The sequence below is a fragment of the Oncorhynchus gorbuscha genome, linkage group LG02 (assembly GCF_021184085.1).
Source record: "Oncorhynchus gorbuscha isolate QuinsamMale2020 ecotype Even-year linkage group LG02, OgorEven_v1.0, whole genome shotgun sequence".
Classification (NCBI taxonomy): Eukaryota; Metazoa; Chordata; class Actinopteri; order Salmoniformes; family Salmonidae; genus Oncorhynchus; species Oncorhynchus gorbuscha.
In genome coordinates, this window is record NC_060174.1 from 107128073 (window position 1) to 107148072 (window position 20000).

At 43.6% G+C, this 20000-nt stretch overlaps 1 protein-coding gene and 1 long non-coding RNA gene across 5 annotated transcripts in view; both read left to right on the forward strand.

Annotated features, from left to right (window-relative positions):
• The window catches only part of LOC124015201 (globoside alpha-1,3-N-acetylgalactosaminyltransferase 1-like), a 49521-nt gene extending 44391 nt beyond the window's left edge, over positions 1–5130 (forward strand). For all 4 annotated transcript variants that reach the window (XM_046330248.1, XM_046330239.1, XM_046330257.1 and 1 more), the window contains 6 exons: positions 466–600; positions 2111–2162; positions 2393–2548; positions 3231–3355; positions 4596–4758; positions 4850–5130. In XM_046330248.1, the coding sequence (XP_046186204.1) occupies positions 466–600; positions 2111–2162; positions 2393–2548; positions 3231–3355; positions 4596–4758; positions 4850–5050 (832 nt within the window). In that variant the 3' untranslated portion in view covers positions 5051–5130. The remainder of the gene's footprint in view (positions 1–465; positions 601–2110; positions 2163–2392; positions 2549–3230; positions 3356–4595; positions 4759–4849) is intronic.
• A 5339-nt stretch (positions 5131–10469) lies between these two features.
• LOC124015374 overlaps positions 10470–20000 on the forward strand; it is a 19293-nt gene continuing 9762 nt past the window's right edge. The window contains exon 1 of the long non-coding RNA XR_006835141.1: positions 10470–11018. This is a non-coding gene — a long non-coding RNA (uncharacterized LOC124015374). The remainder of the gene's footprint in view (positions 11019–20000) is intronic.

Here is a 20000-nt window from a genome sequence, read left to right on the forward strand (position 1 = left end):
CCTTCTTGTTATTCCATCCACTTTCTCCTACTTTCTTCTCTTAATTTTTTTTCTGTCTTCCTTTCTACTTCCTCTTCCATCTCCTTTCTCCTACTTTCTACTCCTTCTCTTTCTACTTTCTTCTTCTTTGTTCTCCTTCTTCCTTCTCTGTTCTCCTTCTCTTTCCTTCTTCCTCTTTCTCCTTTCTCCTTCCTTTCTCCTAATTTCTACTTCTTCTCTTTCTACTTTCTTCTTCTTTGTTCTCCTTCTTCCTTCTCTGTTCTCCTTCTCTTTCCTTCTTCCTCTTTCTCCTTTCTCCTTCCTTTCTCCTAATTTCTACTCCTTCTCTTCTTTCTTCTTCTTCGTTCTCCTTCTTCCTTCTCCTTCCTTTCTCCTACTTTCTACTCCTTCTCTTTCTACTTTCTTCTTCTTCGTTCTCATTCTTCCTTCTTCCTTTGTCCTTCTCCTTCTTCTGTCCTTCCTCAGGAGGACTGACGTGCTGACTGTCACCCCGTGGCTGGCTCCTATAGTCTGGGAAGGGACTTTTGACCCCCAGGTCATAGACGAGGCCTTTATGTCCCAAAACCTCACCATCGCTACCACTGTGTTCGCTGTAGGGAGGTAAGTCACAAGACTCCATGTGTAGTAAACCTGTTGCAACGGCAGTGGTTTACACCACTTCCTGTGTGCATGTGCCGCCTTTTATGCACATTTTGCAGCCTCTTGGGCCCAAAAGAAATGTCTGCGTTATTCAAAACCTTATCATGGGGAGACTATTTGTGTGTCTCATCTGGTGTTAAGGATGTCTTGCTGTTTGATGAGTATCGTTCCCCCCTGATTTGGCTCATGGCGAGGCTCGAACTCAGAACCTCTGCCTCACAAACACATGTGACCACCCAATGGCAGGAAGCCGACTGGTTAGAGCGTTGGGCCAGTAACTCGAAAGGTTGCTGGTTCGAATCCCCGAGCTGACAAGGTGAAATTCTGTCGTTCTTTACAAGGACCCTTTGATTCCCGGGTGCCGAAGAAGTAGAGCCCCCCCCCCCGCAACTTTCTGATTCTGAGTTCTTGGGTTAAATGCGGAAGACACATTTCAGTTGAATACATTCTTACTTACTTACTTCCTTTATTGTCGCCATGGGGACATTTTGTTGCAGTGTCATGTACACATTTAAAGTTGCGTTTAAATACAAAACAAAATTGACAATACAACTTTCTATAACAGTTACGCACCAATAAAAATAATAATAGCAATAAATAAGAAATAAAAGATTAAATAAAGAAGAAAAGACTAGCCTGCTGGCATTACGGAGTCAATGGGAAGATTCCCCGAGCTATTCAGGAGGGATATCACTCCTGGCACAAATGATTGTCTAGTTCTGTTTTTCCTGCCGAGTGGTGCCCTATACCTGCGCCCTATACCTGCGCCCTATACCTGCGCCCTATACCTGCGCCCTATACCTGCGCCCTATACCTGCGCCCTATACCTGCTCCCTATACCTGCGCCCTATACCTGCGCCCTATACCTGTGCCCAGAGGGGAGTAATTCAAAGTCCAAGGTACAGGGGGTGGCTTGGGTCTAAAATGATTTAGTGAGCCTTATGGAGGGCCCTGACCTTAAAGATCTCAGCCTGTCTAATTCTGTTGTACAACTGACTAGGAATCCCCCTTTTCCTTTTCCTGAGGCGTCTTGCTCCGTCGCGCAGTGAGTTTCACAGATAACAAGATGCTACACTGGCACCTTGTTCCTGTACAGTACCCTATTTTACTCTACCCCATAGGGGCCCTGGTTAAAAGTAATTGTCTATAAGCGGTAATAAGGTGCCGTTTTAAGGATTCACACTATAGCCTTATATCAATCGTTTTGCGTCATATTTTCCCAAATGAATGCAATCTCATGTTAATTCAGGTTGTCTTGTCAAACTGTCTATACATAAACATTTTCACTTGCTTGTGCCTGAACGTTTCACATGGTTCTTTTCTCCAGATCCATGTAATTAATACACATCTGGATGTGTCACACAGATGCACCTCCTCATTCCCCCCCCCCCATTCATCTTTGGAAGATGTAATAACTTTGTAGTTTTGTCGTTTCACATACTTGTTTTTCCATCTCTATTCGTCCTCGCAGATACACTCGTTTTCTCCGGGACTTCTTAGAGTCAGCTGAGAAGCACTTCATGGTGAGAATCTATCAAATGGATTGACCGGTATAGTCTAGGACTAGGTCCACCCTGCCCATGTGATCTTATTCATTGGTCCAAATATTTAATTCAATTTGTTTTAAATCAGTTCATATGTATCATTTTATTTAAATTCAAAGTCGATTGAAAGTTCATCCCGTTCAATTAGTTTTAAATCCTTTTAATTCAAATGTATGGAAAGTATCCACCCCGTTTTAATGTGATTCCAGGTGGGGCTGGACGTGCATTACTACGTGTTCACCGACGTGCCCGGCGACGTGCCCAACAACGTGACTCTGGGTGTCGGCAGACTGCTCAGCATTGTGAGGGTGCCGAAGTTCGACCGCTGGCAGGAGATATCCCTCCGCCGTATGGAGCTCATCCAGGTTATTATAGATAATATATTACATTGTTATCACATTGAATGAAAGTTTATTTTCAGGATACAGCGTAATGTAGCATAGTAGAATGAAATGCTTACTAACAAGCTCTTCTGTCAGTACAGTAGCTATAGAAATACTATAGATGATCTGCACATGCTCCAAACTGTCAACAGACTTATCAGTTGTAACTCTGTTGATAATAGGCAACGGTTAGGGATAGGTTTAGGGTTAGGGTTAGGGTTAGGTTTAGAGATAGGGTTAGGTTTGGTTTAGGGATAGGTTTAAGGTTAGTTTAGGTTTAGGGTTAGGGTTAGGTTTAGAGATAGGGATAGGTTTAAGGTTAGTTTAGGTTTAGGGTTAGGGTTAGGTTTAGAGATAGGGTTAGGTTTGGTTTAGGGATAGGTTTAGCTTAGGGTTTGGTTTAGGGTTAGGTTTAGTTTAGAGTTAGGGAAAGGTTTAGATTTAGTTTAGAGATGGGGATAGGTTTAGGGTTAGGGTTAAGTTATGATGATATGCATGTTGGGTTAGTGCATACTAGATAGTTGAAATGTTGTTGACTATGGACTTTGTGTATTTCTATCATGTTATTCCTGCCCTACAAACTACATTTCCATCTGAGGACAAAGTTTTATTTGGTTGGTTGGTTGATTTAATATCTAAACATCCACCATGTATTTGGGAGCAGACTGCCATTAAGGATCGTATCCACCGGGGGGCGAACTACATATTCTGCCTGGACGTAGACATGAGGTTCCACGGCCGTGTGGGTCCCGAAGCTTTGGGGAGACTGGTGGGCGCCATCCACCCCTGGTAATTCTTCCTTAAAGGGCCAGCATCCACCCCTGGTAATTCTTCCTTAAAGAGCCAGCATCCACCCCTGGTAATACTTCCTTAAAAGCCCAGCATCCACCCCTGGTAATACTTCCTTAAAAGCCCAGCATCCACCTCTGGTAATACTTACTTAAAGAGCCAGCATCCACCCCTGGTAATACTTCCTTAAAGGGCCAGCATCCACCCCTGGTAATACTTCCTTAAAGGGCCAGCATCCACACCTGGTAATACTTCCTTAAAGGGCCAGCATCCACCCCTGGTAATACTTCCTTAGAGCCAGCATCCACCCCTGGTAATACTTACTTAAAGGGCCAGCACCCACTCCTGGTAATACTTACTTAAAGGGCTAGCATCCACCCCTGGTAATAATTCATTAGAGCCAGCATCCACCCCTGGTAATACTTCCTTAAAGGGCCAGCACCCACCCCTGGTAATTCTTACTTAAAGAGCCAGCATCCACCCCTGGTAATACTTCCTTAGAGCCAGCATCCACCCCTGGTAATACCTCCTTAAATGGCCAGCACCCACCCCTGGTAATTCTTACTTAAAGAGCCAGCATCCACCCCTGGTAATACCCCCTTAAAGGGCCAGCATCCACCCCTGGTAATTCTTACTTAAAGAGCCAGCATCCACCCCTGGTAATACCTCCTTAAAGGGCCAGCATCCACCCCTGGTAATACTTACTTAAAGGGCCAGCATCCACCCCTGGTAATACTTCCTTAGAGCCAGCATCCACTCCTGGTAATACTACCTTAAAGGGCTAGCATCCACCCCTGGTAATACTTACTTAAAGGGCTAGCATCCACCCCTGGTAATACTTCCTTAGAACCAGCATCCACCCCTGGTAATACTTCATTAGAGCCAGCATCCACCCCTGGTAATACTTCCTTAGAGCCAGCATCCACCCCTGGTAATACTTACTTAAAGGGCCAGCATCCACTCCTGGTAATACTTCCTTAAAGGGCTAGCACCCACCCCTGGTAATACTTCCTTAAAGGGCCAGCATCCACCTCTGGTAATACTTAACTCATTTAAAACTCTGATGGAGGAAAATGTTGTTGACCCCTCTTTTATTGTGTGCACCTACATGCTGACTACTTCCTGTTGACCTCTTGTCAGGTCTACTTCACAAAGATGGTTTCTAACCTCAAGGGTTCTTTTTAAAATTGTTTTATTTATGGGTGAAGTAACAATACAAAACTATATTGTGTTTTTGCAGGTTCTACATGTACCCCCGGAGCCAGTTCCCCTACGAGCGGAGGACCGTCTCCACAGCCTACATACCCATGGACCAGGGAGACTTCTACTACCAGGCCAACATATTCGGAGGAGCGTTGGAAGATGTTCACCGGCTGACCAAGACGTGCAGGGAGCACCTGGAGGTAGGTACTTACGCACGCAGGAATACGGTTAGTCACTCACGTACAGTACTCACCCCATCCCTCCTCTACCCTACCCCCTTCCTCCCTCTAGGTTGATAAGTCAGTGGGCGTGGAGGCTGTGTGGCAGGAAGAGAGTCACCTGAATTGGTACCTGTTGAGGAACAAGCCCACCAAGCTCCTGTCACCGGAGTATGTTTGGGACGACGCTAAAGGACAAGATGCCAAGGAGATAAAACTGGTCCGCTTCTCCTCTGTCATTAAGAACAAGGCAGAGGTCAGGGAGAACCCATGAGAGGAGAAAAGAATAAAGTGGAGAGGATGGAAGGAGGAGAGGAAAGAGGGAAGGAGGAGAGGAAAGAGGGAAGAGGGAAGGAGGAGAGGAAAGGGAAGGAGGAGAGGAAAGGGAAGGAGGAGAGGAAAGAAAGAGGGAAGGAGGAGAGGAAAGAGGGAAGGAGGGGAGGAAAGAAGGAAATAGAGGAGGGAAGGAGAGGAAAGGAATATGGAAGGAGGAGAGGAAAGAGGGAAGGAGGAGAGGAAAGAGGGAAGGAGGAGAGGAAAGAGGGAAGGAGGAGAGGAAAGAGGGAAGGAGGAGAGGGAAGGAGGAGAGGGAAGGAGGAGAGGGAAGGAGGAGAGGAAAAGAGGGAAGGAGGAGAGGAAAGAAAGAGGGAAGAGGGAAGGAGGAGAGGAAAGAGGGAAGAGAGGGGAGGAGAGGAGAGGAAATAGAGGAGAGGAAATAGAGGAGAGAGGGAATATGGAAGGAGGAGAGGGAAGAGGGAAGGAGGAGAGGAAAGAGGGAAGGAGGAGAGGAGAGGAGAGCGAACACTTATCTTTAATACAGACCGTTACTTTACCTGGTTATATTTTTGCACACTGCACTTTTGGTTCAGTGAAATGTGGGTTTGTTCTTGTTTTGGTGTCTTTGTGACATAGGCTATGCCCGAAACGACACCCTAGAACTCCTGGTTAAGAAGTGCACTATTTAGGATGCCAACTCAGACTTAGCCATCTAGTTTATGTACCATGGGGTCCATCGTTTTTGGCATGTTTGATAAAGATGAGGAAAAAATACTGTATAAAATAAATAATACTATATTGTAAGCCTATGCTCAAAGAAATTGAGTAATTATATTATAATACAATTTCTCAGAGAAACATATTTTTTTAAACAATTAATAATGAAAAAAAGATCTGGGTTAAAATGACCAGGACCTCTGTTTTCAGTCCTCCAGCACCCTGCGAGGAGAACGGCACTGAGCCTTTGTACAAGGTCACTCGGTAACAGTCACACCCCTCACTTTAAAAAACGGCCATATTTTTCTTACGATCAGGGACAAGTGTGTGTTTTTGTTATATTTTCTTTGTACGTAACTGTTAGTGCTTTGAATGCAAATACAAACAAGTTATTGTTTTAAATGAACAAAATCTCTAATTAGTGCTTGTAGCAGAGTCACAGCCGGTTAAGATCTTACATAACACGAGGTTCTTTAGTGATATTCCATTTATGTAACACATTATCTGATAAATTACTTAGTTGACTACACCAACTCTACACCAACTCTACACCAACTCTATACCAACTCTACACCCAACTCTACACCCAACTCTACACCAACTCTACACCAACTCTACACCAACTCTACACCAACTCTATACCAACTCTACACCAACTCTACACCAACTCTATACCAACTCTATACCAACTCTACACTAAACTCTACACCAACTCTACACCAACTCTACACCAACTCTACACCAACTCTACACCCAACTCTCTACCAACTCTATACAAACTCTATACCAACTCTACATAAACTCTACACCAACTCTATATAAACTCTACACCAACTCTATATAAACTCTATACCAACTCTACATAAACTCTACACCAACTCTATATAAACTCTACACCAACTCTATATAAACTCTACACCAACTCTATATAAACTCTACACCAACTCTATACCAACTCTATATAAACTCTATACCAACTCTACATAAACTCTACACCAACTCTACACCAACTCTATATAAATTCTCTACCAACTCTATACAAACTCTATACCAACTCTACACCAACTCTATACCAACTCTACACCAACTCTCTACCAACTCTCTACCAACTCTCTACCAACTCTACCAACTCTATATAAACTCTACACCAACTCTCTACCAACTCTATACAAACTCTATATAAACTATATAAACTCTACACCAACTCTATATAAACTCTATACCAACTCTACATAAACTCTACACCAACTCTACACCAACTCTATATAAACTCTCTACCAACTCTATACAAACTCTATATAAACTCTACACCAATTCTACACCAATTCTACACCAACGCTACACCAACTCTATATAAACTCTATACCAACTCTAAACCAATTCTACACCAACTCTATATAAACTCTATACCAACTCTACATAAACTCTACACCAATTCTACACCAACTCTACATAAACGCTCTACCAACTCTATACAAACTCTATATAAACTCCAATTCTACACCAACTCTACATCATTACATTTACATTTACATTTAAGTCATTTAGCAGACGCTCTTATCCAGAGCGACTTACAAATTGGTGCATTCACCTTATGACATCCAGTGGGACAGTCACTTAACAATAGTGCATCTAAAACTTAGGGGGGGTGGGGTGAGAGGGATTACTTAACCTATCCTAGGTATTCCTTAAAGAGGTGGGGTTTCAGGTGTCTCCGGAAGGTGGTGATTGACTCCGCTGTCCTGGCGTCGTGAGGGAGTTTGTTCCACCATTGGGGGGCCAGGGCAGCGAACAGTTTTGACTGGGCTGAGCGGGAGCTGTACTTCCTCAGTGGTAGGGAGGCGAGCAGGCCAGAGGTGGATGAACGCAGTGCCCTTGTTTGGGTGTAGGGCCTGATCAGAGCCTGGAGGTACTGAGGTGCCGTTCCCCTCACAGCTCCGTAGGCAAGCACCATGGTCTTGTAGCGGATGCGAGCTTCAACTGGAAGCCAGTGGAGAGAACATCAAATCTATATAAACTCTATACCAACTCTACATAAATTCTACACCAATTCTACACCAATTCTACACCAACTCTATATAAACTCTACACCAATTCTACACCAACTCTATATAAACTCTACACAAACTCTATATAAACTCTACACCAACTCTACACCAACTCTATATAAACTCTATACCAACTCTCTACCAACTCTATATAAACTATATACCAACTCTATATAAACTCTATACCAACTCTATATAAACTATATACCAACTCTACACCAATTCTACACCAACTCTACACCAACTCTATATAAACCTCTACCAACTCTATACAAACTATATATAAACTCTACACCAATTCTACACCAATTCTACACCAATTCTACACCAACTCTTCACCAACTCTATATAAACTCTATACCAACTCTACACCAACCCTACACCAACTCTATATAAACTCTATATAAACTCTATATAAACTCTATACCAACTCTACACCAATTCTACACCAACTCTACACCAATTCTACACCAACTCTACACCAACTCTATATAAACTCTACACCAACTCTACACCAACTCTATATAAACTCTACACCAACTCTCTACCAACTCTATATAAACTCTCTACCAACTCTATATAAACTCTATACCAACTCTATATAAACTCTCTACCAACTCTATATTAACTCTCTACCAACTCTATACCAACTCTATATAAACTCTATACCAACTCTATACCAACTCTATATAACTCTATATAAACTCTCTACCAACTCTATATAAACTCTATATTAACTCTATTCCAACTCTATATAAACTCTATATAAATACCAACTCTATATAAACTCTATACCAACTCTATTAACTCTATTCCAACTCTATATAAACTCTCTACCAACTCTATACCAACTCTATATAAACTCTATATTAACTCTATTCCAACTCTATATAAACTCTATATAAACTCTCTACCAACTCTATATTAACTCTATTCCAACTCTATATTAACTCTCTACCAACTCTATACCAACTCTATATAAACTCTATATAAACTCTCTACCAACTCTATATAAACTCTATATTAACTCTATTCCAACTCTATATAAACTCTCTACCAACTCTATATAAACTCTATACCAACTCTATATTAACTCTATTCCAACTCTATATAAACTCTCTACCAACTCTATACCAACTCTATATAAACTCTATATAAACTCTCTACCAACTCTATATAAACTCTCTACCAACTCTCTACCAACTCTATATAAACTCTCTACCAACTCTATAAACTCTCTACCAACTCTCTACCAACTCTATATAAACTCTATATAAACTCTCTACCAACTCTATATAAACTCTCTACCAACTCTATACCAACTCTATATTAACTCTATTCCAACTCTATATAAACTCTCTACCAACTCTATACCAACTCTATATAAACTCTACCAACTCTACACCAACTCTATATAAACTCTACACCAACTCTATATAAACTCTCTACCAACTCTATATAAACTCTCTACCAACTCTATATAAACTCTATACCAACTCTATATAAACTCTCTACCAACTCTATATTAACTCTCTACCAACTCTATACCAACTCTATATAAACTCTATACCAACTCTATACCAACTCTATATAAACTCTATATAAACTCTCTACCAACTCTATATAAACTCTATATTAACTCTATTCCAACTCTATATAAACTCTATATAAACTCTCTACCAACTCTATATAAACTCTATACCAACTCTATATTAACTCTATTCCAACTCTATATAAACTCTATATAAACTCTCTACCAACTCTATATAAACTCTATACCAACTCTATATTAACTCTATTCCAACTCTATATAAACTCTCTACCAACTCTATACCAACTCTATATAAACTCTATATAAACTCTACACCAACTCTATATAAACTCTATATAATCTCTACACTATATCAACACTGTGAAATCAAATTTAGTTGATCACATACACATGGTACCAGGCGGTAAAACAGCCCAACAGGATGCTCTCAGTTGTGCATCTGTAAAAGTTTGTGAGGGTTTTAGGTGACAAGCCAAATTTCTTCAACCTCCAGCCTGTCTGTTTGGGTGGACCATTTCAGTTTGTCCGTGAGGTGTACCCCAAGGATCTTAAAACTTTCCAACTTCTCCACTGCTCTCCTGTTGTAGTGGATAGGGGGATCCCTCTGCTGTTTCCTGAAGTCCACTATCATATCCTTTGTTTTGTTGACCTTGCTGCCACAACACTCTGAGTGCCCACACCTCCTCCCCTGTAGGCTGTCTCGTCGTTGTTGGTAATCAAGCCCACCTTTGTTGTGTCGTCTGCAAACTTAATGATTGAGTTGCATGGCCATGCAGTCATGGTTGAACAGGGAGTACAGGAGAGGGCTAAGCACGCACCTTTGTGGGGCCCCAGTGTTGAGGATCAGCGGAGTAGAGGTGTTGTTTCCTACCTTCACCACCTGGGGGCGGCCTGGCAGGAAGTCCAGGATCCAATTGTACAGGGTGGGGTTGAGACCCAGGGCCTCAAGCTTAATGATGAGCTCGGAGGGTACTATGGTGTTGAATGCTGAGCTATAGTCAATGAACAGCAATCTTACATAAGTATTCCTCTTATCCAGATGGAATAGGGCAGTGTGCAGTGTTATGGCGATTGCATTGTCTGTGGACCTATTGGGGCGGTAAGCAAATTGAAGTGGGTCTAGGTTGACAGGTAAGGTGGAGGTGATATGATCCTTAACTAGCCTATCAAAGCACTTCATGATGACAGAAGTGAGTGCTACGGGGCGATAGTCATTTAGTTCAATTACCTTTGCCTTATTGGGTACAGAAACAATGGTGGACATCTTGAAGCATGTAGGGACAGCAGACTGGGATAGGAAGGTGTTGAATATGTCCGTAAACACAAACACCAGCTCAAGTTCCTTGAGGGACTTGTGGAATCAGTTTGAGGGGGGATATACACAGCTGTGTCAATGACCGAGGAGAATTCTCTTGGGAGGTAATACGGTTGTCATTTGATTGTGAGGAATTCTACATCAGGTGAACAAATGGACTGGAGTTCCTGTATGTTGTTACAATTACACCATGAGTCGTTAATCATGCCCTCCTTCCCAGAGAGATGTTTATTCCTGTCGACACGACGTACAAAGAATCCAGGTTGCGAATCAGTTCAAATGCAGTTTGGACAAAGGATCCTTCGGGAAAGTCGTATTCCTGGTCGTAGTGCTGGTAAGTTGACGTGGCTCTGATATCTAATAGTTCTTCCCGCCTGTATGTAATAACACTGGTGGTCCTTCTGTAGCTCAGTTGGTAGAGCATGATGCTTGTAACGCCAGGGTAGTGGGTTCGATCCCCGGGACCACCCATACGTAGAATGTATGCACACGTGACTGTAAGTCGCTTTGGATAAAAGCGTCTGCTAAATGGCATATATTATTATTATTATTATATATTATATATTCTGGGCCTAGCAGTGTTAGAAATCATGCAACACTATCAACACATTTTACATTTACATTTGAAACACTAAATACACTAAATAAAGTTTGAAAACCTTGTGAAGACTAAGGACTAGAAGGGTATATAACAAAGTATTGAGATAAACTTTTGTTATTGCCCTTTGCAAATAAATTCACAAAAAATCCTACAATGTGATTCTCCGGACCTCCTCTCCCATCCTGTCCGTCATAGCCGAGGTTTGATGAAAATTACAGGTCTCATCCCCTTAAGTCAACAATCATCAATGCTTGTGTTGATTTTCGGTGGAGATACAATTCTCAAACCTAATTTACATGAATTAAATCTGTAAACAAATCAGTTTTACACATGAAACCTTTTAACGTTATATCCAATCATTAACTAAAGCTAGGCAAGTCAACTAAGAAAAAATTCTTATTTACAATGTCGTCCTACCGGGGAACAGTGGGTTAACTGCCTTGTTCAGGGGGAGAAAGACAGATTTTTACATTGTCAGCTCGGAATTCGATCTAGCAACCTTTCGGTTACTTGCCCAACTTTCTAACCACTGAATTCGTTGTATGTTGTGCCGACAGGAACCTGCCGTCCCTACACTCTAACTACTAGGCTACCTGCCTCCTCTACACTCTAACCACTAGGCTACCTGCCGCCCCTACACTCTAACCACTAGACTACCCGCCGCCCCTACACTCTAACCACTAGTCTACCTGCCGCCCCTACACTCTAACCACTAGGCTACCTGCCGCCCCTACACTCTAACCACTAGGCTACCTCCCGTCCCTACACTCTAACCACTACCATCCCTAATTCTCTTACTGGAGATGTCATTTGCTGTGGAAAAAAGGGGAAAAGTTGCAACAGTCACGCTTGTTTAAACCATCTTCACTTCTGATGGAATCTAGTTAGATACATTATGAAGTGTACTCAATAAACTCTAAAAGCCATTTCTCATTGTTTGTGTATAATATATATATATATATATATATAGCATCAAGCGACTGAATCACATGTGTGTTACGTAGATGCTAACCATGGCGTGACCTTTGGCACTTGGATTGAAACTGATGCTATGGTCAGATGACATGAAAATAGAGCTGCAGCATATCTGCCTAAGGCTGCATTTCATGTAACTAATGCATGTAATAATGTAACTAATGCATGTAATAATGTAACTAATGCATGTAATAATGTAACTAATGCATGTAATAATGTAACTAATGCATGTAATAATGTAACTAATGCATGTAATAATGTAACTAATGCATTTAATAATACTTTCTTTTAATCCTTCTTCTATAGGAAGTAATTTCAGAAGGGAAACGTGTGATATCCTGGAGAGAATGTTTCAGTTAATGCATTATTAACACATTAAATCTACTCCTCAAGCCCTTTGGATTAGTGGAATTAGGTGTGTAAGGACAGGTTGCCCTAGCACCATACAGCTGATTCAAATGATCAAAGCTTGATGAGTTGATTATTTGAATCAGCCCTCGGGACAAACAACAAAAAAACAAGTTTTTATTTTACTAGGCAAGTCAGTTAAGAACACATTCTTATTTTCAATGACAGCTTGGGAACAGTGGGTTAACTGCCTGTTCAGTGGCAGAACGACAGATTTGTACCTTGTCAGCTCGGGGGTTTGAACTCGCAACCTTCCGGTTACTAGTCCAACGCTCTAACCACTGGGCTACCCTGCCGCTACTGTAAAAATGTAGTTCAATTACTCGTTGAACTATTACCAAAGTTCACTACTCCCCACCACTGGGTTAGGGAAATCTGGTCCTTCTGTAGCTCAGTTGGTAGAGCATGGCGCTTGTAACGCCAGGGTAGTGGGTTCGATCCCCGGGACCACCCATACGTAGAATGTATGCACACATGACTGTAAGTCGCTTTGGATAAAAGCGTCTGCTAAATGGCATATATTATTATTATTATTATTATTATATTATCTCAGATCTGAAGTTGGAGCAACAGGAAGAGATGAAGGGTAATGTTCATAGCAGCTCACTGGCTCCATCTAGTGGATAGACACTGCCATTTATTTTAGGAATACACACACTGTGGTTAGGTTAGTATCTAATGCTTAGGAATAGGGTTAAGGAAGTTTGATCCTAGGTCAGTGGTTAGGTTAGTATCTAATGCTTAGGAATAGGGTTAAGGAAGTTTGATCCTAGGTCAGTGGTTAGGTTAGTATCTAATGCTTAGGAATAGGGTTAAGGAAGTTTGATCCTAGGTCAGTGGTTAGGTTAGTATCTAATGCTTAGGAATAGGGTTAAGGAAGTTTGATCCTAGGTATGTGGTTAGGTTAGTATCTAATGCTTAGGAATAGGGTTAAGGAAGTTTGATACTAGGTCTGTGGTTAGGTTAGTATCTAATGCCTATGGTTAGGAATAGGGTTAAGGAAATCTGATCGTAGGTCTGTGGTTAGGTTAGTATCTAATGCCTATGGTTAGGAATAGGGTTAAGGAAGTTTGATCCTAGGTCTGTGGTTAGGTTAGTATCTAATGCCTATGGTTAGGAATAGGGTTAAGGAAGTTTGATCCTAGGTCTGTGGTTAGGTTAGTATCTAATGCCTATGGTTAGGAATAGGGTTAAGCAAGTTTGATCCTAAGTCTGTGGTTAGGTTAGTATCTAATGCTTAGGAATAGGGTTAAGGAAGTTTGATCCTAGGTCAGTGGTTTGGTTAGTATCTAGTGCCTATGGTTAGGAATAGGGTTAAGGAAATCTGATCCTAGGTCTATGGTTAGGTTAGTATCTAATGCCTATGGTTAGGAATAGGGTTAAGGAAGTTTGATCCTAGGTCTGTGGTTAGGTTAGTATCTAATGCCTATGGTTAGGAATAGGGTTAACGAAATCTGATCGTAGGTCAGTGGTTAGGTTAGTATCTAATGCCTATGGTTAGGAATAGGGTTAAGGAAATCTGATCCTAGGTCGGTGGTTAGGTTAGTATCTAATGCCTATGGTTAGGAATAGGGTTAAGGAAATCTGATCCTAGGTCTATGGTTAGGTTAGTATCTAATGCCTATGGTTAGGAATAGGGTTAAGGAAATCTGATCCTAGGTCTGTGGTTAGGTTAGTATCTAATGCCTATGCTTAGGAATAGGGTTAAGGAAATCTGATCCTAGGTCTGTGGTTAGGTTAGTATCTAATGCCTATGCTTAGGAATAGGGTTAAGGAAATCTGATCCTAGGTCTATGGTTAGGTTAGTATCTAATGCCTATGGTTAGGAATAGGGTTAAGGAAGTTTGATCCTAGGTCTGTGGTTAGGTTAGTATCTAATGCCTATGGTTAGGAATAGGGTTAACGAAATCTGATCGTAGGTCAGTGGTTAGGTTAGTATCTAATGCCTATGGTTAGGAATAGGGTTAAGGAAATCTGATCCTAGGTCTGTGGTAATGTACCTCAACTGTTCACAGCATAGAGGCAGTTACAGGATGCAACTGAGTATCTGTCCCATTATGGTGTCATCACTCATCTACATCATAGACTTGGATAGAAGACTCAACTGAGTATCTGTCCCATTATGGTGTCATCACTCATCTACATCATAGACTTGGATAATAATAATAATAATAATAATAATAATAATAATAATAATAATATATGCCATTTAGCAGACGCTTTTATCCAACTTACAGTCATCTGTCATACATTCATTATGGGTGGTCGGGGATCACCCATCTACCATCATAGACTTACCAACTGAGCTACAGAAGACTCAACTGAGTATCTGTCCCATTATGGTGTCATCACTCATCTACATCATAGACTTGGATAGAAGACTCAACTGAGTATCTGTCCCATTATGGTGTCTGTGAGAGCATGGGCAGAGACATTTTGAACAGGTCCATTTTCTTCTTCTACTACTTGTATGAGTTGGTAAACAACCCGGAGAGGTGCATACTGCCACCTGGAGGGTGTTGTTTGAACAGGAATAAAAAGCCCAGGTTTAATATTTTCTGCCACCTGCAACTGGAATGTTTGCTCACAATTCATTGGCTGATCCCTCCTAATGACGTGGATGGAAGTATGTGTTCTTTCCTGAACCCACAGGAAGTCCCAGCCAGTGGCGGATGTCCTCAATGGTGCTACCCATACTTAAAACGGGCTTCTGGGCACTTGAGTCCTCTATTGATCTCTATGGATCACAGGGAGAGGGAGTGGATGGCTGGAGGCTGAACACAGTCGTTTGTATACATGAATGTTTATGTTGTTTACGGTTGCATATCTAGTAAGTGTTATGGGTGAGGTCTCCCACATGAAACCTATGTTTTAACCATCATCATGCCGAGAAAGAATTCCCTCTTAGACGCAGGGCGAGATCGCAGGCAGGGAGAGATCGCAGGCAGGGCGAGATCGCAGGCAGGGCGAGATCGCAGGCAGGGCGAGATCGCAGGCAGGGCGAGATCGCAGGCAGGGCGAGATCGCAGGCAGGGCGAGATCGCAGGCAGGGCGAGATCGCAGGCAGGGCGAGATCGCAGGCAGGGCGAGATCGCAGGCAGGGCGAGATCGCAGGCAGGGCGAGATCGCAGGCAGGGCGACCTCATCACAAGAGTGTGAGTTGGACTAACCTCTGCTGCATATAGGCCTAATCAAGTTAAATACATGAAGATCACAATGAGTCATGGCCTTTTCTGAATGCAAGTCCTGGCAGAGTGTTAGTGATCTTAGGGAAAATTCAAATCAATACCTACCGCCTCTACACTCTAACCACTAATCTGGACCGCTTTCATTTCCCCCTCTCGAATCAGGGTCTGATTTAGACCTGGGACACCCAGGTGGGTGATTCCCCTCTCGAATCAGGGTCTGATTTAGACCTGGGACACCCAGGTGGGTGATTCTCCTCTAATCAGGGTCTGATTTAGACCTGGGACACCCAGGTGGGTGATTCCCCTCTAATCAGGGTCTGATTTAGACCTGGGACTCCCAGGTGGGTGATTACCCTCGAATCAGGGTCTGATTTAGACCTTAGACACCAGGTAGGTGATTACCCTCTAATCAGGGTCTGATTTAGACCTGAGACTCCCAGGTGGGTGATTCCCCTCTAATCAGGGTCTGATTTAGACCTGGGACACCAGGTGGGTGATTCCCCTTTTCTCCAAGTAAATCTCTCTCTCTCTCTCTCTCTCTCTCTCTCTCTCTCTCTCTCTCTCTCTCTCTTCTCTGTCTCTCTCTCTCTCTCTCTCTCTCTCTGTCTCTCTCACACTCACACACATGTGAGAGGAACTTTATGTCAGGCAGATGTGAGAGCAACTCGTCCATCCTATTGAAAACAAGCGTGACACAATGTTCAGCAACACCTGGCTTACTTGTCATCACTTTACATTCATATTACTGTAACGTTTATTTCCAATGCTCAATGCCTATAAAACCGTGGGCCTAAAGCGTGTGAAGCGAACTAGATAACCACTACGCTACGGAAACAACATGTCCTGCAACAGACTGTTCACATTAGCTACTAGATGTATAACTTACAGCGTTTCATTAGCACAGGGCGGTATAGCAACAAGAGCAAAGAAAAGCAAGGAGATATATTTTCCTTTAAAGACCAAAACAGATTCTGGAATGTGAATGATGGAGAAAATGGCAGCCACATCCTGGTCACTCCCAGACGACCTCCTGACCTCCTGTTGTGTGATCACAGCTTCTGTGTTCTGAATCCAAGGAACCTTCTGGATGTCCACTTTGTTAGTCAAATATCCTTAATGGATCCTCCACTTTACTTGGCCTTGAGGAAACAGTGTGAAGTCTTCTTCCAGGACAGAGATCCGTCATTTTCAGACTCCCCTTGCCTCAGCAGTGCCTGAGGTGGTCTGCATAGAGAGAAACTCAAGCTCATCTTCCTAGGTGACAGTATCTGGATAGAATTGGTATTTGTTTTCTTGGCGACTGGACCTTTTTTTGGAGCACCATTATTTTTTGTCTTATTGAGATTCACTTTCAGGACCCAAGTCTGACAAAATCTGTGCAAAAAGATCTAGGTGCTGCTGTAGGCCCTCTTTGGTTGGGGACAGAAGCACCAGATCATCTGCAAACAGTAGACATCAGATTCTAGTAGGGTGAGGCCGGGTGCTGCAGCCTGTTCTTACAAGGGGTGTTGTTGTGTTGGACTGTTGTCTGAGTCTGTGCTGAGTGGAGTGTGTTCACCTGCTGTTCCAGCTCCACCTACCTAGCCTCCAGCTGGGTGAATGTATCCTACATTTCAGTGAGGGAGTAGTGTTCTGTTTGCGGTTGCTCGTCTGTGGGGATGTTTAAGAACAAATTATTATTTGACTGCCTAGGAACAATGGGTTTAACTGCCTTGTTAAGGGGCAGAATGACAGATTTTTACCTTGTCAGCTCGGGGATTTGATCTAGCACCTTCCCCTGGCCCAACACTCTAACCACTAGGCTACCTACCGCCCCTACACACTCTAACCACTAGGCTACCTGCCCCCCTACACTCTAACCACTAGGCTACCTAACCCCCTACACTCTAACCACTAGGCTACCTGCCCCCACTACACTCTAACCACTAGGCTACCTAACCCCCTACACTCTAACCACTAGGCTACCTAACCCCCTACACTCTAACCACTAGGCTACCTGCCGCCCCTACACCCTAACCACTAGGCTACCTGCCTCCTCTACACTCTAACCACTAGGCTACCTGCCCCCCTACACTCTAACCACTAGGCTACCTGCCTCCTCTACACTCTAACCACTAGGCTGCCTACCTCCTCTACACTCTAACCACTAGGCTACCTGCCTCCTCTACACTCTAACCACTAGGCTACCTACCGCCCCTACACTCTAACCACTAGGCTGCCTACCTCCTCTACACTCTAACAACTAGGCTACCTACCGCCCCTACACTCTAACTACTAGACTACCTACCGCCCCTACACTCTAACCACTAGGCTACCTACCGCCCCTACACTCTAACCACTAGGCTACCTACCGCCCCTACACTCTAACCACTAGGCTACCTGCCGCCCCTACACTCTAACCACTAGGCTACCTGCCACCCCTACACTCTAACCACTAGGCTACCTGCCTCCTCTACACTCTAACCACTAGACTACCTGCTACCCCCCCCCTACACTCTAACCACTAGGCTACCTGCCTCCCTACACTCTAACCACTAGGCTGCCTGCCTCCTCTACACTCTAACCACTAGGCTGCCTGCCTCCTCTACACTCTAACCACTAGGCTGCCTACCCCCCTACACTCTAACCACTAGGCTGCCTACCCCCCTACACTCTAACCACTAGGCTACCTACCGCCCCTACACTCTAACCACTAGGCTACCTACCGCCCCTACACTCTAACCACTAGGCTGCCTGCCTCCTCTACACTCTAACCACTAGGATACCTGCCCCCTCTACACTCTAACCACTAGGATACCTGCCCCCTCTACACTCTAACCACTAGGCTGCCTACCTCCTCTACACTCTAACCACTAGGCTGCCTACCCCCTACACTCTAACCACTAGACTACCTACCTCCCTCCTCTACACTCTAACCACTAGGCTACCTACCTCCCTACACTCTAACCACTAGGCTACCTACCCCCTACACTCTAACCACTAGACTACCTACCTCCTCTACACTCTAACCACTAGGCTACCTACCTCCTCTACACTCTAACCACTAGGCTGCCTACCCCCTACACTCTAACCACTAGACTACCTACCTCCTCTACACTCTAACCACTAGGCTACCTACCTCCTCTACACTCTAACCACTAGGCTACCTACCCCCTACACTCTAACCACTAGGCTACCTACCTCCTCTACACTCTAACCACTAGGCTACCTACCGCCCCTACACTCTAACCACTAGGCTACCTACCGCCCCTACACTCTAACCACTAGGCTACCTGCCGCCCCTACACTCTAACCACTAGGCTACCTAGGCTACCTGCCGCCCCTACACTCCTAGGCTACCTGCCGCCCCCTACACTCTAACCACTAGGCTACCTCTAACCCGCCCCTACACTCTAACCACTAGGCTACCTACCTAACCCCTACACTACACTCTAACCACTAGGCTGCCTACCTCCTCTACACTCTAACCACTAGGCTGCCTACCGCCCTCTACACTCTAACCACTAGACTACCTCCCTCCTCTAACCACACTCTAACCACTAGGCTACCTACCTCCTCTACACTCTAACCACTAGGCTACCTACCCGCTACACTCTAACCACTAGGCTACCTACCTCCTCTACACTCTAACCACTAGGCTACCTACCGCCCCTACACTCTAACCACTAGGCTACCTACCGCCCCTACACTCTAACCACTAGGCTGCCTACCTCCTCTACACTCTAACCACTAGGCTACCTACCGCCCCTACACTCTAACCACTAGTCTACCTACCTCCTCTACACTCTAACCACTAGGCTGCCTGTGCCATGCCAGGGGAAGTTGCTTACGTTCACATTTTTGTAGCAGTCAGCAAAAGGTGTCTCTGGGTTCTCCACAGGAGGAGCTTATTTTTGTACTTTTTTCTTCTTCTTTTTTTTTTTTACATCCAAGGGGTTTGTGATCTATATCTGCATTGCTTGCTGTTTGGGGTTTTAGGCTGGGTTTCTGTACAGCACTTTGTGACATCAGCTGATGTAAGAAGGGCTTTATAAATACATTTGATTTATACATTTGATTGATTGACCTCTGCACAGAGGGAAGTCATGGAGCAGGGTTCCTCAAAGGCTGTGAATCTCTCCTGTCGTCATGCTGGAAGACCCAG